This window comes from Mus caroli, chromosome 2 (genome assembly GCF_900094665.2).
Source record: "Mus caroli chromosome 2, CAROLI_EIJ_v1.1, whole genome shotgun sequence".
Classification (NCBI taxonomy): Eukaryota; Metazoa; Chordata; class Mammalia; order Rodentia; family Muridae; genus Mus; species Mus caroli.
Genome location: NC_034571.1, coordinates 47548074 through 47565200, shown reverse-complemented (window position 1 = coordinate 47565200; position 17127 = coordinate 47548074). Strand labels below are relative to the sequence as shown.

General features: G+C 40.2%; 1 protein-coding gene across 2 annotated transcripts in view; it reads left to right on the top strand.

Moving 5' to 3' along the window:
• The window catches only part of Neb (nebulin), a 200705-nt gene that overhangs the window by 83974 nt on the left and 99604 nt on the right, over nt 1-17127 (top strand). For both annotated transcript variants that reach the window (XM_021181047.2, XM_021181053.2), the window contains exons 61-67: nt 7297-7608; nt 9440-9643; nt 9946-10050; nt 11458-11565; nt 12659-12970; nt 13403-13606; nt 14692-14796. In XM_021181047.2, the coding sequence (XP_021036706.1) occupies nt 7297-7608; nt 9440-9643; nt 9946-10050; nt 11458-11565; nt 12659-12970; nt 13403-13606; nt 14692-14796 (1350 nt within the window). The remainder of the gene's footprint in view (nt 1-7296; nt 7609-9439; nt 9644-9945; nt 10051-11457; nt 11566-12658; nt 12971-13402; nt 13607-14691; nt 14797-17127) is intronic.

The following is a 17127-nucleotide window of genomic DNA, read 5'->3' as shown; positions in this document are numbered from 1 at the left end:
GCCAAGATCCAGAGTGACAGGGAGTACAAGAAGGACTTTGAGAAGTGGAAGACCAAGTATAGCAGCCCAGTGGACATGCTGGGTGTGGTGCTGGCTAAGAAGTGCCAGACCTTGGTCAGCGATGCTGACTACAGGAACTACCTACACCAGTGGACATGCCTACCTGACCAGAATGACGTCATCCACGCTCGGCAGGCCTATGATCTCCAGAGCGATGTAAGTATTGATGATCATAAAGGCAGGATCAGTGAGTTTATTCCACAGAAGAAGGTTTAAATAGATGGCCCAATGCTCACCTATGCCTTCAAGTGTGTGAGGGATAGCATGCATGCTCTCCTTTTGAATGCTAATCCTTAGCATTCATCCAAAGTGAAGTAGTGCTTGGACCTGCTACCTACTAAATTATTTTTTTAGGAGTCTTCTTACTTGATTTTATATCTATTGGCTAAAAATGCATTCCCAATGTGGAGATAAATATTTATGGGCAATGTATGTGTCAACAGAATATGTACAAGTCTGATCTCCAGTGGATGAGAGGCATCGGCTGGGTGCCCATTGGCTCTTTGGATGTGGAAAAATGCAAACGGGCCACTGAAATCTTGAGTGACAAAATCTACCGTCAGCCCCCAGACAAGTTCAAGTTTACCAGTGTGACTGATTCTCTGGAGCAAGTATTGGCCAAGAATAATGCCATCACTATGAACAAGGTGAGAGGTCAGAGTTCAGGGAAGTCACATGGGGTGGCTGAAGCTAAATCCAAGAAACAGGAAGATGGTTGAGAGGAGTTTTATACATTAAGACATTTATAGCTACCTTTTATCATTTATTTCTCTAATCTGTTATCCACCTAGTATGATATTCATATTTTACTATTGATTTCAGTTATAGTATTCCTTGATTTTGATAAAATAGCTTATTTTGTGGAAAAATAATCACTGCACTGAAATACTTATTCTCACTTTCCTTTTAATTTGTATGTGTTTTCAGATTATCAGAATATATATTACAAATATATATTCCACTATGAACTAATTAATTGATGACATGTATATAAAATGCTGTAACCTTGTCTCCTTTGTTTATATATTTTCTGTGGTCTTGCAACTCCTATTGATTAGACATTGGTGTTTTTCCTGATGAATGTATATCCTCTTTGATAGCGTTTGTACACAGAAGCCTGGGACAAAGACAAGACGCAAATCCACATCATGCCAGATACACCAGAAATCATGTTGGCGCGAATGAATAAAGTCAACTACAGCGAGGTGGGAATACATGCCAATTCTTAGAAAATGGTGCTGTTTTTCACTTCCATTGTGATATAAATAAGACAGTTATATCTTCTTTTATCATTTATTTCTCTAATCTGTTATCACCTATTATGGTATTCATANTTTACTATTGAGTTCAGTTATTATTACTTCTTGGTTTTGATGAAGTAGCATATTTTAGAATGCTGTTTTTCACCATTCCATGGTGATATAATGATGAATGGCAGCTTTGTAAAGAACCACCTTTTTTTATTTCATGAGAAAAGNCACATTTGCATTTCTCAATCACTATCATAAGTGCTAAACTTTATGATGAGTTATCATTTAGGGTAATACAATTTTTGCATTAATTACAAGAATTAATGATTTCAGCAATAATCATAAGATGAAGTGCATTTTCTTTTATTTAACTTTCTTCTCTTTTTCAAACATTTTATCTTATGTTTATGGATGTTTGTCTATGCACCATGTACATGAGTGGTGCCCACAGAAGCCAGAAGAGGGTGTTAGATGCCCTGGGTGTTCGATGCCCTGGAACTGGTGGTACAGATGGTTACTGATGGCTGTGAGCCACCATATGAGTGGTGGGAATCAAACCCAGGTCCTTTGGAAAGGCTGTCAGTGCTCTTAACCACTACGCCAACTCTCTAGCCTGGTTGTTCTCAGTCCATGGGTTACAACCCTTTTGGGGGTCGAACGTCCATTTCACGGGGCTTGCCGAAGGCCATCTGTATATCAGATATTTATCTAATGATTTATATAGCAAAATTACAGTTAAGAAATAACAAAAACATAATTTTATTATTAAGGGTCACTACAACAAGAGAAACTGTATTAAGGGGCCAGAGCATTAGGAAGGTTGAGAACTACTGCTCTTGCCCCTCTTTATTAACTTTTGAAATAAAGAAATTAAAGACAGACTATACATGTATCTCCCCTTAGTGCTAATGCAAAGCCTCATAAATTTACTTTCCATGTCTAGTATATTGCTTTTAGATTATGCTGTAGTTTAAAGCTTATGATTTCTAAAGTATAAGAATAAATTCATGATCTAAAATCCCAGAACCATGAAACAATACATAGAGAGTCTATGATGGAAACTCTGCTGGGATTATATATAAATGAGCCTGTTTCTTTTTATGGCTGGTGAGCATGAGATCATGTGCCCTCATTTTAGAACCTGTGTCTTAGGTAGAGAGGTCAGCCCCTCTCCGGGAGAGACACCCCACTCAGGATTGTGCCACCTTTGCCTAAGAATTTCCAGTGACAAAGAGCTTATTTCATAAATCAACCTCTTTGTTCTGGAAATTTCCATCAAAAACTGTTTCTCTTGGAATACTCCCTTTGAAAATCCCAAAGTCCTCTGAAATTGGCAGTACCAATCTGTACACAGAGATACTGATATCCATGAGTGTCCTTCCTTACCAGCCCCACCCCAGGTTCTGTTTGCATTAACATCCCTGTATTCCTAGATATTTCTTCAGCGGGTCAGATGTGACTCTAAGCTAAATCAAATACTGTGAGTGGGTTATAAGCAGAACTGAACACACGAGCTGGTTTTCATCTTCTGGACCTATGGCCAGCATTCCTGCACTCTGCTGGAGCACGTTGGCTGCTATATCAATGCTAGTGTACATGATCTTGAATCCTCTTAGACGACAAGACCTTTCACAAAGGCTAAAGTTAAGCTATATTTCCGCTAGGTTGAGTATGTGCATTTGTAATTTATATCTATCTCAAAGACTGTCATTCATCTCCGTGTAATTTCTTCCAGTTAGATTGACGCTACGGGTTTCAGCCTGTAGAGATCTTGTGAATCTAAGATTCTGGGACAGGTGTGTTATCTTTTTCTCTGAGCTTTGTGCCACTGGCAAGTTGAATGCCATTTGTCTGAGAGGACAGAGCAATAGACTATTAACCTTATCCACAATGGAACTCAGAGACTTTAGACAGAATCACAGGTCTAAAGTAATTTTTGGAGGGGTGGGGGTGGGAGGCAGACTGGAGTTGTAGTGATTGTAGAACTGGCTCTTAATGGCCACCCAAACTGAAAATATCAAGTCCTCAAGCAATTTCTTCTGGAATTTTTGAACCTGTACTGCTGGAAACTTCCAGAGACACCATAGTAGAACAATGTTGCTAGGAAGGCGTGGCAGGAAAGAATCCCTTGGCTGAGTGCCTAGCCCACCCAATCTCTTTTCTTGCCATTCTCTTTATACAAATTCAATACTTTTCTGTTTTAATCTCAGTTAAGATGGGAGAACACAGTGTAAAATTATTTGACCTTCTCCCTCTAAGATTTTTCTTGACTTCTAAAGAAGTAAGCGACAAAGACTGCCCCGCCTCCACCAGTACTGGAGACTGAATTCAGGGCCTCAGATGCTAGCAGACACCTTATGGTGGAGCTAGAGCCCTAACCCTAAGTGGCACGCTCATTTCTTACATGCAGGTGTTCTGTTCCAACTCCAAAATCTTTTCAGTCCCTGTCTGACATTCCTCTCTGGTCGCTCATTCCAGTCCTTCCTGTGCTCTGTCTTCCAACTACCAGCTTAGTCTTTGGAAGCCTAGCTTATCTTTCAACGTAGAACTCAAGATCAGCCCTCTGCAGGAACTTCCCTTATTTTTTTAAATTAGATATTTTCTTTATTTACATTTCAAATGTTATCCCCTTTCCTAGTTTCCTCTCTGAAAATCCCCTATTCCCTCCCTGCTCCCCCTGTTCCCCAACCCACACACTCCCAATTCCTGGCTCTGACATTCCCCTATACTGGGGCATAGAATCTTCATGAGATCAAGGGCCTCTCCTCCCATTGATGACTGACTAGGCCATCCTCTGCTACATACACAGCTAGAGACATGAGTCCCACCAGGTGTTTTCTTTGACTGGTGGTTTAGTCCTAGGGAGCTCTCAGGGTACTGGTTAGTTCATATTGTTGTTCCTCCTATAGGGTTGCAAACCCCTTCAGCTCCTTGGGTCCTTTCTCTGGCTCCTTCATTGGGGACCCTGTGCTCCATCCAATGGATGACTGTGAGCATCCACTTCTGTATTTGCCAGGCACTGGCAGAGCCTCACAGGAGACAGCTATATCAGGGTCCTGTCAGCAAAATCTTGTTGGCATCTGCAATAGTATCTGGGTTTGGAAACTTCCCTTATTCTGAGATCACAGTAAAACATGCACACACATACACACATACACACACACACTCCTTCCTGAACCACTGTTGTCTCTGTGGTTGAACTGTGTTGTTAAATTGCCTCTTGTGGTTTGGCTTCTCAGCAGTTGGTCCCCTAAGTTACCAGGCTCTCATCACTTCTCCCAGAAAGTCGAAAGCTGAGGGAGTCCTCATCTTCATCCCTGCTATGTACACAGCATACATAGTCACAGACACAAAGCCAGGCCAAATAGAGTAAATTACTTTCTTTAAACAATTCATCTACATGTTTCCCACCTTAGGTTTTAGCTTAATTTCTCTGGAAATTTTTTCCATGTACATCTGTTTATTTAATTCATTGTAAACGTTTAGAATAATCTGATATAATGATCTTCATAGGTATTTTCTTTGTTGCTTAAGAAGACTTGGAACTCAGAAATTACATCATAATGAGCACTATATGAAGAGTTTTATGAATTGTTCAAATCCTCTATTACTTTTTTTAGATATGAACATAAACCTCTAACTGATTGCTTTCTTTTTGGGGGAATGACCCAAATTTAGAGTCTGTATAAACTTGCCAATGAAGAAGCAAAGAAAAAAGGCTATGACTTACGAAGCGATGCCATCCCTATTGTGGCAGCCAAGGCCTCCAGAGACATCGCCAGTGACGTAAGCTATGAGTTCTCTTCCCATCTGTGAGCAGCATGGTGTGGTGTTTTCACTGTGTTAAAGCTTTACAAAGTACTTTCCATAGGTTGCACATGGTGGCATGTCCTTGTAAAGCATTTAAGAGGCTGAGGCAAGAAATCTTCCTTAAGTTTGAGGTCAGCCTCCACCATGCAGTGAATACTAGACTAACCAGAGATTTATTCAGGGTGTCTTAGTTAGTATTTCTATTGCTATAACGAAATTCCATGACCAAAAAGCAAGTTAGAGATGAAAGGGCTTATTCAGCTTACACTTCCAGATCATTGATTATCAACAACAGAAATCAGAACAGGAATTCAAACGGAGTAGGAAACTATAGGCAGGAGCAGATGTGGAGGCATGGAGAAGTGTTGCTTACTGGCTTGGTCCTCATGGCTTGCTCAGCCTGCTTTCTTTTAAGAACTCAGGACCACCAGCTCAAGGATGGTCCCACCTACAATGGACTGGGCCCCCCTTAACTGATCACTAATTAAGAAAATCCCCTACAGCTAGGTCTTATGGAGGCAGTCTCTCAACTCAGGTTCCCTGCTCTCAGATAACTCTAGCTTGTGTTGGGTTGAGTTGACATAAAACTAGCCAGGACACAATGTGATTTTCAAAAAAAAAAAAAAAAAAACCGAAAACAACAACAAAGCCTATCACCCTTGTATGAAATTTTTCAGAAACCTGGCTTTGGAAGGAATGGAAAAGTTGCTATTTATGAAAAGGATTTGTGTGTTTTCAGAAAAAAAAAAACACTTCCCAGGAAGAGAGCATGAGAGAAGGCTAGAGCAGAGCTGCAGGCTTGGATAGTTATGTAAGAGTGATTACAGGTTCACAGGAGAACCTGCTGTGAAACTCCCAAGCCTACATTCTATTGAGGATCTGGGTCTAGCTTTATGTGGTGTTTTAATAAATAGTATTTAAAGATGCACTTAACACCTGACGTTACAACTCACCCTTGTTGGATTAAGAAGAAAAAGTATTTACCAGTATGAGATAGAGGCTCCTAGCCCAGGCTTACACCTTACCTGTCGCCCCTGGCTATACAGTGTAGCACCCCCTTTCCCTGCCCCATCAGGGTAAGACTATCCTGCTCTCCTGGTGCCTTCCAGATTCTTGAGGAATGGATACCTGCTGTAAATATCAAGGGTCACTATTCACAGATATAGTGGTGGACTATTTTTTATACTAGAAGTGGCTCACCTTGTTTTTTGTGTATCAGCCCCTTCTCTGCCTCAGCAAAAGGATGCGTGCCAACAGTCATAAATAATTAAAATAATATTTTTAAGAACTCTACTAAGAGCTTTCTATGCCTTATCTTCAGATTCTACCCAAAGTGGTAGATACTATCATTATCTCCATTTTATGAATTATTCAAACAGCTTTACTGAAATCAGCCTTAATATATGGTGAAGTTTAAACTAGACAAACTCCTCATTCCTTCCCACTATGCCATGCCTCTTCCCATTGATTTATCTATACTTTCTAACTCAGTTATCTTTAAAATTGGAAGCCTAAATTGGAGAGGATTGGCTTAGGTTCCACAGCAAAGTCACTGAACTTGTGATAATAATAATAATAAATAATAATAATAATAATAAGCACTGTTGACCTATGTGAAAGTAGAACACAATGACCTTAAGAGCTCACTTAACCAGATGAGTTGCTATAGCAACTTTCCAATATAACCAGTCTTTATCATGATGATAGAAATTTGCTAATACCGAATATTTGAATCTGGTGAGGAATGCCTCCTTTGTTACACGAGATAGCCACTTTAAGCTACTTTCTAGGATTAATAAACACACAATGTTTCCAAGTGCATTCCTTTCCTACCATACTTTCAGTGTATAAGGTCCAATTCTTCAGGATCCCCTCGTTCAAGTGGCCTCATTCTGATTCTTATGAGTGATGTTCCCAGGTGTGTGTGCTTCCTGCTTTCCAGACTGTATCTTAGTGCCAGACCATAGGTTACTTGAGGTAATCTATGTATGCTGTATGAAATCTATCTACTTCACCACATCAACAGGCTTTAAGGGTAAAGGCCAGGATGCTGGCTGGAGTTGGTGTTCATCAGAAAAAAATAAGTTAATCTATGATGAAAGTAACATGATTTTGTACAAATCTGTTACATCAAAGTGTTTATAATAGAAGTCTGATTTGTGAATTTTCACTTTAGTACAAATACAAAGATGGCTACCGCAAGCAGCTGGGCCACCACATTGGGGCTCGGAACATCAAGGATGACCCCAAGATGATGTGGTCCATGCATGTGGCCAAGATCCAGAGTGACAGGGAGTACAAGAAGGACTTTGAGAAGTGGAAGACCAAGTATAGCAGCCCAGTGGACATGCTGGGTGTGGTGCTGGCCAAGAAGTGCCAGATCCTTGTAAGCGACATAGACTACAAGCATCCTCTCCACGAGTGGACATGCCTGCCTGACCAGAATGATGTCATCCATGCTCGGCAGGCCTATGATCTCCAGAGCGATGTGAGTATGGTGCTTATAAAAGAACCTCCAAGCTATATGAAAAGGTTAGCCCTTACACACAGTCCATGGCCTATTCTATCTAAAACTCATTGGTTGGTAAATGACATCCTTATAAGGAAATGCTGTTCCCTAACTACATTTGATTCTATAAAGACAAAACTCTAATTAAACAAAATGTGAATCAAGAGTCCTCAAAAGGAAAACATTTTCTTAATTCTTCAGGAAGTTAACTTTTTTGAAAAAGCAAATTTTTAGTTTAAAAAAATGACTCCAAAAGGTTGGCGATGTAACTCAGTGGTAGAATGCTTGTCTAGTGTAAGGCCTGGATCTAATCTTCCAGCACCCCCCACACACAATTACTGTAGAATTTGCTATTGGTTTCCTCTGTAGTTCTAGTCACAGGACTGCTAACGACACTCTGTCTGCTCCCAGAGGATGCTGAAGCTGCTGCATTTGCAAGCTGTCGGACAGTTTTGCTGACATTTGCTCCATTTGTGTGGGGTGTCAGATGCTAATGACTAAACCGAGCGTCTATTGGCAGCGGATGGCTGTCTCAGATCTGGGTGTTTTATAAACGTGTGAAGCGATTACAAAGCATTAGAGAGCTTTGGAGAGTGAGATAAATCCACAATAATTATACGTCAATGACTGAGCTGTACAGCCACCTGCTCTGTGTTTTGTGGTTTGTGAAGAAGTGTAGTTAACAAGGGTTAGCCACATACAGGAGCAACAGTGATAGACTGCTGGAGGTTGGTTGCCAAGTGCCTGTCCTGGACAGCTTTTCTCCTGTAGTGGCTGGTCTTGGTGCTGCAGGAAGCATTCGCTGCAGATACAGCAGTACTGTGCTAGCCAGCCTTGCTGTGGCTCCTTAAGCCTAATGAGCAGGCCATGCAGGGCTGTGCCAGAGGCTTTGTCTGTGAAATTCCCACTTATCTTTCTCATTCTGCTCCCAAGGCTACTAGCTGACTACAGTTTCAGTACCATTGTTGAGGGAGTAGTTTTTGAATACTTATGGGGTATGTAAAAACCTTTAACAGAAAAAACATGGCTGAAAACTAACTGAGAAACATATTGCAAGATGAGTGACTGTGCAAACCTATCATATGCCTCCTACCCTGAGAATGGGATGGGAAAGTGGCAGAGACCCTAGCCCGGTAACATGTGCAATGCCCCCAATCTTGGGTGGTATGGTAGCTATCCACATTTCTGGGGACCAAGCCGTCCTTATTATTATTCTCACTTTAAGTCACTCATTTTTTACGAAGATAACTTGAAATATAAGAAAAGAGTATACTGAAGGCAATAATCTGGTTCAGCCCAACCCCCCAAAAACCCTACATACACTTAAGAGTTTTCCAAACCACATTGCTTCACATTCCAGTTTTCATTAAAATATGTATTAATACCCCTTTACATGTTGGCAGTATCCTTAGAAAGTAAAGGTTTTGATAGCCACAGAATGCTTCGTGTGGCTAAGGATTTCCTGGCAGCTTGTTGTGGGCCATGTGTGGTGCTTCTTCTCACTCTGGGTTGGCATTCTGTCCTGTGTACATCATTTATAAAAGCCATTAACACGACCCACAGATGTTAGTGGGATCATTCTTTTCCTTACAGTTACATAGTTGGCATATTTTATTGTGAATGGAAAGCATTCCTGGGTCATTTTTGAACATAGTCCTTCTGTCCACCTGCCTACTACGCTAAGCTCGCTTTCTATGAAACAATAGAATGTCATTTTCTTATTGATGCCCTTTGCATCTTTACCATAAATGGGCTTGGCACTGCTCTTTGCCCTTGATGAAGACTCTCTGGCCCTTTTTCCTTTCCCCAGAATGTGTACAAGTCAGATCTCCAGTGGATGAGAGGCATTGGCTGGGTCCCCATCGGGTCTCTGGATGTGGTCAAGTGTAAGAGAGCCGCAGAGATCCTGAGNGACAACATCTACCGCCAGCCTCCAAACAAGTTCAAGTTCACCAGTGTGACTGATTCTCTGGAGCAGGTGCTGGCCAAGAGCAACGCCCTCAACATGAACAAGGTGAGGCAGCCACCTCAGAGTTCCTAAGCACCTTTCCACTTGAGTGGCTAGTGGATTCAAAGTTCTCCCAAAGGGACAGGGCCATATTTAACTTTTAAATTGTCCTTGAAATCTAGTAAGTCTTGTTGTTTCCTGTTTGAGTCTTGGTAACAAGCAGTAAGACCCAGACCTCTAGATAATGCCTAATATCCAAGTCTAGCTTATTTTTCCTAATTGTACAAACAATAGTCCTGTTTTAATTTGACTTTCTGGAGTGCCTATCTTAAATGGTTTTCTTTCAACATCTTACCTTATTTTTATAGCGATTATACACAGAGGCCTGGGACAAAGACAAGATTCAAATTCATGTAATGCCTGATACACCGGAGATTATGCTGGCAAGGCAGAACAGAATCAACTACAGTGAGGTAGGGGCTGCCAAAGCCATGTGGAGAGTCTATGGTGGTGGGAGATACGGAAAGTGATAACATTGCTCTTTCATGTGAACATTGACCCATCCCCTTTCATTTCTGGATCACATGCTATATTTCATGAGATTCTGCAAGTAAAGTGAGCTCATGTTGTTTCTTAGATGTTGAAGTTATTCCTAAAGTGAACCAATAGACCAAGGAGTATTCTTTGGCACTTCTAAAGGGTCAGATTGCCAGATAAAATATTTACACCATTATTTACACCAATAAATAATATTCATTTGCCTGGAATTCAAGGTGTTAAGCTACATTAAAGTGCTATATTTTAATTGTCTAAGTCTCATAGTCCTGGCCAGGAGTCTTTATTAATGAACATCTTTTCCACACATTGGTCTTGAATTAAAATGAAGGAGCAGAAACTATAGTCAAAATATCACTTTGAAAAAACCTTCTAAAATTACATTAAATCACAGTGTATGTGAGAGAATTAAACAAGCATGCTTTAATCAACCATCATGGTCAAGTTTCTCAGCTCAGGTACAAGCTGTACTAGAGTTGCCAGTCTGTCCCTACTTGGCTTCAGAGATGCTGCCCTTCTGAGAGGGCTGGAGACTGGTTACTAAAAGAGAGATGGGTTATACATGGACTCCAGATCTATTCCCAGGAGAAAGGGAAATCACTGAACCATCTGGGGCAGAGAGAGGAGCAAGGCATAAAGAGGTCAGAGGTAAAGGAACTCAAGTCCTTTGGCGGAAGGACTCTCCGTGAACGATGCTAGTGGCTGGTTTATTCACAGAAAGTGCAATTTTGTAGACATGTTTTACTAGTATAACCAAAATATAATCTTAAAGTTGTGATTATAGTCCACTACACTCAAAGTTCTGTCTTCTTTTTTTATTCATGTTTAAACACTGTTAAAGATATCACCTGTTATAATAAAAGTTAAATAGTGAAGAAATGAGTAAAAGCATGTGTCATATATGTGAAAGGAATAACACTGCACACACTGCTTCCCATTTTTATTTTTATTTAGCAGCATGTGTGGATTATATTTTATCAATCTATATTACTAAATTATATAAGTCTATATTGATAGTTTTTAATCATTAATGTACAAGTACTATGTAAACTTATAAGAAACACCTTACAAAATATATCAATTTTAATGCCCATTACTATGTCTCATCTATTTCACCTGCCTCTACCTCCCAAGTGCTGAGATTAAAGGCATACACCACACCACACAGCTAAATACTTTTTGAAGAATAGACTAGATTTTATTTGCTTTTCCCTATCACCAGACCTTAGGTTGTATCCAGTTCTATCCTTTAAAAATCATGTGGTGAAAGTCACTTGATGCATACTCTTCATAACGTTGCCACTGGCCCTTTTCTCTTTCCATAGAGTCTGTATAAACTGGCCAATGAAGAAGCAAAGAAGAAAGGCTACGACCTGCGTGTTGATGCTATCCCCATTGTGGCAGCCAAGGCCTCCAGAGATATCGCCAGTGACGTGAGTAGTGACAGATGGCTATTATGTGGATGGATGGGTTGGGGAAGCAGGCTCAGTAACACAGTGACAAGATACATTCAGGTGCCAGTTACTATAAGTCACATAAATACTTTTTACATTTTTTTAAAAGAAAACTCATTTTTATTTCCAAAAGGTTAATATCCAGGTGCCACTGGTTTAAGATTAAATCACAATCCATAATATTTCATATTTGTAATTATGTAAACTTCTTCTTTATATTTGATCATGTAGCTTTCATAGGCATAGAAAATCCTAGAAGATAACTTTGTATTCACTGTCCAACAGATAAAGACCTGGTAGGGGACAGGAAACTCTACCTTTTCCCAAACTTGCTCTGTAGTACTACCAACTCTCCCTTTGGAAATTAGCTGAAATGCAGAGAGACAAAGATGAACAAAATAAACAGTGAAGAGCTTTAGTACTCCTTCTATCTCTGAAGAAGAAAACAGTAGAATGTAGGCTGCATTAATTTTTGACATTAGAATTTCATGATGTTTCTGCCAGAGAACACCAGGGTAGCTGCTCCCCCTACCACTAAAACACTAACCTGCTCACGTACATGTAATTTTCCTACTTGTGGAAGCCTAATCTGAATCACATTTGACCCAGGACATACAACATGGACGTCCAGTCCTATCCATTTCAAGAGACTGAGTGAAAATGATCAGAACCACACTAGGCATGGCAGTGAGGGAGATTGTGAGAAAAGAAATAATATCTACCAACTAAAGAACAGTAGTATTGAAATCACAAGATTTATGGTTAGTGAATTTACTGGCTAAAGCTGAAGAGAAGACAGCATACAGTTTTGATTCGTCTTTTTGCAAAATAGTCCAGAGACTTGGTGTATGCAAGATATAGGATAATTTAGCTTGACCTGAATTCCCACTAGAGTGTTGCTATGCACTTAAGCCACAGTTTAGAATAGAGACAGGAAAATATCCAGATAACTATTTCCCAGCAAGAACTGGCAATTTAAAAACAAAACAAAAAACAAAAAAACATAAGATTTTAAAGTAATGAAACTCTTAACCCATTCTATTGACTTAAAAAAATGACCATTTCATTTCAGTACAAATACAAAGTTGGCTACCGTAAGCAGCTGGGCCACCACATTGGAGCCCGCAACATTGAAGATGACCCCAAGATGATGTGGTCCATGCATGTGGCCAAGATCCAGAGTGACAGGGAGTACAAGAAGGACTTTGAGAAATGGAAGACCAAGTATAGCAGCCCAGTGGACATGCTGGGGGTGGTGTTGGCCAAGAAGTGCCAGACCTTGGTCAGCGATGTGGACTACAGGAACTACCTACACCAGTGGACATGCCTGCCTGACCAGAATGACGTCATCCATGCTCGGCAGGCCTATGATCTCCAGAGTGATGTGAGTGTTGAGATCTATGGGAGTCATGTTTATGATAGTGATTAATAATAACATTTATGTTTAGGATTAGGTAGCACCCTCAGAGAGCGGGTGTATCTTATTTCTACCCCTCATATTTTTCACATGCCCTTTGCTTATTTTTTTTAAAGAGAGCATTTGTTCACGAGATGGAATTTTGTGGAATTCTACCTTCATATGTTAAAGGCATATATAAAGCTTACCTTCCCAATGTTTATTCTTCACTCTGAGATCAAGTGTTGCAGCATGTTCATTAGCACTTGCTTTTGTGTTGGATCTCATTAGACTGTAGAGCATTTTTATCTTTTAGTGGATGAAGGGAAATGACTGGATTCCCATTGGGTCTCTGGATGTGGTCAAGTGTAAGACCAACACAGATTCTTAGCGATAAGATCTCCTTTTTCCTCTACCCAGAATGTGTACAAGTCAGATCTCCAGTGGATGAGAGGCATTGGCTGGGTCCCCATCGGGTCTCTGGATGTGGTCAAGTGTAAGAGAGCTGCAGAGATCCTGAGCGACAACATCTACCGCCAGCCTCCAAACAAGTTCAAGTTCACCAGTGTGACTGATTCTCTGGAGCAGGTGCTGGCCAAGAGCAACGCCCTCAACATGAACAAGGTGAGGACCCAGTCTAGGGAAAAATAAAGCAGGGTTGTAGACCATTTAGAATGAATCGCTATGGTCTATGAGTTAGCCTTTTTTACTTTATCCAGTTAAATTCTCATCCAAAGTACAATGATTTAGTTAAGTTCTTTATATCCTCATGTAAGAATTGCAAATATAGGCTGGAGAATTTCTGCTTTGCCGTCTGTTTATGAAATGGGTACCATTATAGGATTCCTTTGGGCTGGAAAAATAGGTCAGTAATTAAGAGTATCTACTGCTCTTGCTGAGGATCCAAGTTGGTGCCTAGAACCCTTGCCAGGCAGTGGACAACTGCCTGTAAGAACAGCTTCCAGGATCTAATGTCTCTGGCCTCCATGGGCACTCACACTCATGTCCACATGCCCACACACAGGCCTACATGTGTGTACATGATTCAAAGTTTAAAAACATATTAAAATCAAATGTCTATTTGGGGCTCAACAAGTTTTAAGTCTATTAGAGTAGTATATTGAGTAATATATTGTTTGGTATTAAATCTTCTTTAAACTCATGAAATGAGCTTTAATACAGCCATAGTAAACATGTTGATATATAAATATGCTGTGGAAATACTTGATTTAGCAATTTTAATTCGGTTTTGAGTGACCTGGTAATGTGTGTGTGTTTGAATGTCTGTATATTATATTTATATATTATGTTTATATTTATATATTATGTCATGTATTATGTTTATAATAGATACCCTATAAAAATCAAAGGGATTGAAAAGACTGTAAACAAAATACACTCTTCTGTATTTTGTTTGTACAGTAGGCAAACAGGCTGGGTTTCAATTTCCTGATGATTTCGTCATTAAAACTCATATTTAGAGCTGGGCAGTGGTGGTGCACGCCTTTAATCCCAGCACTTGGGAGGCAGAGGCAGGTGGATTTCTGAGTTCAAGGCCAGCCTGGTCTACAGAGTGAGTTCTAGGACAGCCAGGGCTACACAGAGAAACCCTGTCTCAAAAAACCAAAAAAAACAAAAACCAAAAACTCATATTTAAAACAATGGCCTTTTTTTTTTTTCTGATTCATTTACTGTTTTATCTTTTGCAGCGCTTATACACAGAAGCCTGGGACAAAGACAAGACCCAGATCCACATCATGCCTGATACACCAGAAATTATGTTGGCCAGACAAAATAAAATAAACTACAGTGAGGTAAGACCAACCATCTCTTTGATTCCCGTCATCTGGCCACATTGATTTTTGCTGTAGGAACATTGGACTTGTATGCACCACAGTCGCGGTGTGGTCCACTGTACTTAGTTTTGGTGTTTATACTCATTATCTTACTTTAGAAAGACAAATACAAGAACATCAGCCCTTACGGTCAGCACATAATAAGGCAAGAGAGTTCAGAGCCCAAGAAACCATGTAAAGCCAGATATGGGAGTGAAGACCTTCATTCCAGAACTAATGAAAGATGGGGGGTGGAGACAGGGGGATTCACGAAATTTCCCTGTCCAGCTAGCCAGGCAAACACACAAGATCCCATCTCAAAGAGGATAGAAAGTGATGACTGACCACATATATATTCAAGTGTACTGTGGCATGTGTGTACCTGGACACACACACACACACGCACACATGCACATGCGCACACACACACACACAGAGAGAGAGAGAGAGAGAGAGAGAGAGAGAGAGAGAGAGAGAAGAGAGAGAAGAGAGAGATGTATTTGTATGCACACACACACAAAGATCCAAAGAGATCCATCAAATTAAGACTCATTTTGAATGTAGTTTGCATGTTTGTTCTCTTTGGTTACCACATCCATAAGATCTCTATCTAGAAACTTTTCTGTGGTGACAGAATGAGATAAAATCGATGACAAGGACAGGATGGGGTCAAATAGCTGATTAGTAAATTTTAATTTCTTTCTTATACCCTCAAGTAACCATGAATATTAAATGTATTTAACATGTTTGGAAAAACAAAGTTTATTAAAAAGATCCAAAAGATAGATTTTTAATCATCCTTTTCAAAACTGCCCGAGGGCAATGAAACAAATTTCTGTTGTCACTGAAGCTTCTTAGAGACATTAGAATCTAAGAGAAAAATGCTTATCTTTGCAGTTCTGAATTACTACTGCATAAATAGTACCTTACTTGATTTCTCTTATCCAAGTGAAGAATCTATCTGATTGATGCAAGCGTACTAGTTCAATATATATGCATATATATATATTTCAATTTACTACATTTTTCATTTTTAAGGGACATTTTTCTTTCATTTAACAGTGAAATTTTAAGCTTTCATTCTTAAGATCTGATGAAGTGTATTACTTTGTATTAGTCGCCTCTATTCATAATTAACATATTAATCACCTCTATTCATAATTAACATATTAATCGCCTCTATCCATAATTAACAGAATCCTAAAGAAAGGTCATGCTTCTTACATCATCTAGCAAAGACAAATCAATGAGGCAAGGGGGCATTTTTCTTCCTCAAACATCACAGAACAGACGCAAAACCAGATTCACCATAAATATCCCCCTGGCCCCAGCTCAGCCAGGTTAAGGTGAGCTTTCCTGCGGGACCTGGCCTCCCTGAGCCTAAGGCACATGTAGCTGCCTCTGTCCTAGGTTGGGATGAGACTCCTGCTTCTATGAGGAGAAATGAAGTCGATTTTCCCTTTACAATAGAAACAATATATTTAGATAGTTTTTTTAATTCTAAAATTTCCAATTTGATTTACTTTCTTTAAAATGTCAAGCTGTACCCAGCGGGGGTGGCTCACACCTTTAATCCCAGCTCCCTCCCAATTTGGGAGGCAGAAGTCAACCTTGAATCCCACCACTAAGGAGGCTGAGATCTCCGAGTTCGAGGCCAGCCTGGTTCACAGAGTGAGTTCCAAAACAGCCAGAGCCACACAGAGAAGCCTTATCTCCAAAAAACAAAAATAAAAATGAAGTGTAAGGATTAATTCTCCAACCGCTGTTTATGAAGAGGAGGCTTCATCATGGCCTGCTTGAATGACTGGGAAAGCTGCCAGGGTCTTCCATCCCCCTGTTCACTCTGTGAGTGAGCACACACAAACACGTATCACCGTTTGCTCCTGTATCCTCAGGTATCTATTCTAGTTCCCATGCACGTGTAACTTTCCAAACAAGATTTCAAATACAGCCTTGGAGATAATGAAAACTGCTGTCTGCCTTGGAAAAATTAAGGAAACCTGACTTGGGGTGATGAGACGGATCCAGAACACCTTCCCTGTGCTACCATGAGCATTATACTTGAGCATTTGCTCCAGAAAAATCAATAGATGGAGTGTATGATTTTCCAGTTACAAGAGAAGTATTCCAAGGCTGCAGAGATGACTGAGTAGTTAAGGGTGCTTCCTGCTCTTCTAGGGTACCCAGTCCCAGCACCCGCAGACTAGCTTACATCAGCCTATAATGCCCAGGGATCTGATGCCCTCTTCTGCCTTCCTCCAGCACACACACACATACATACACACACACACACACACACACACACACACA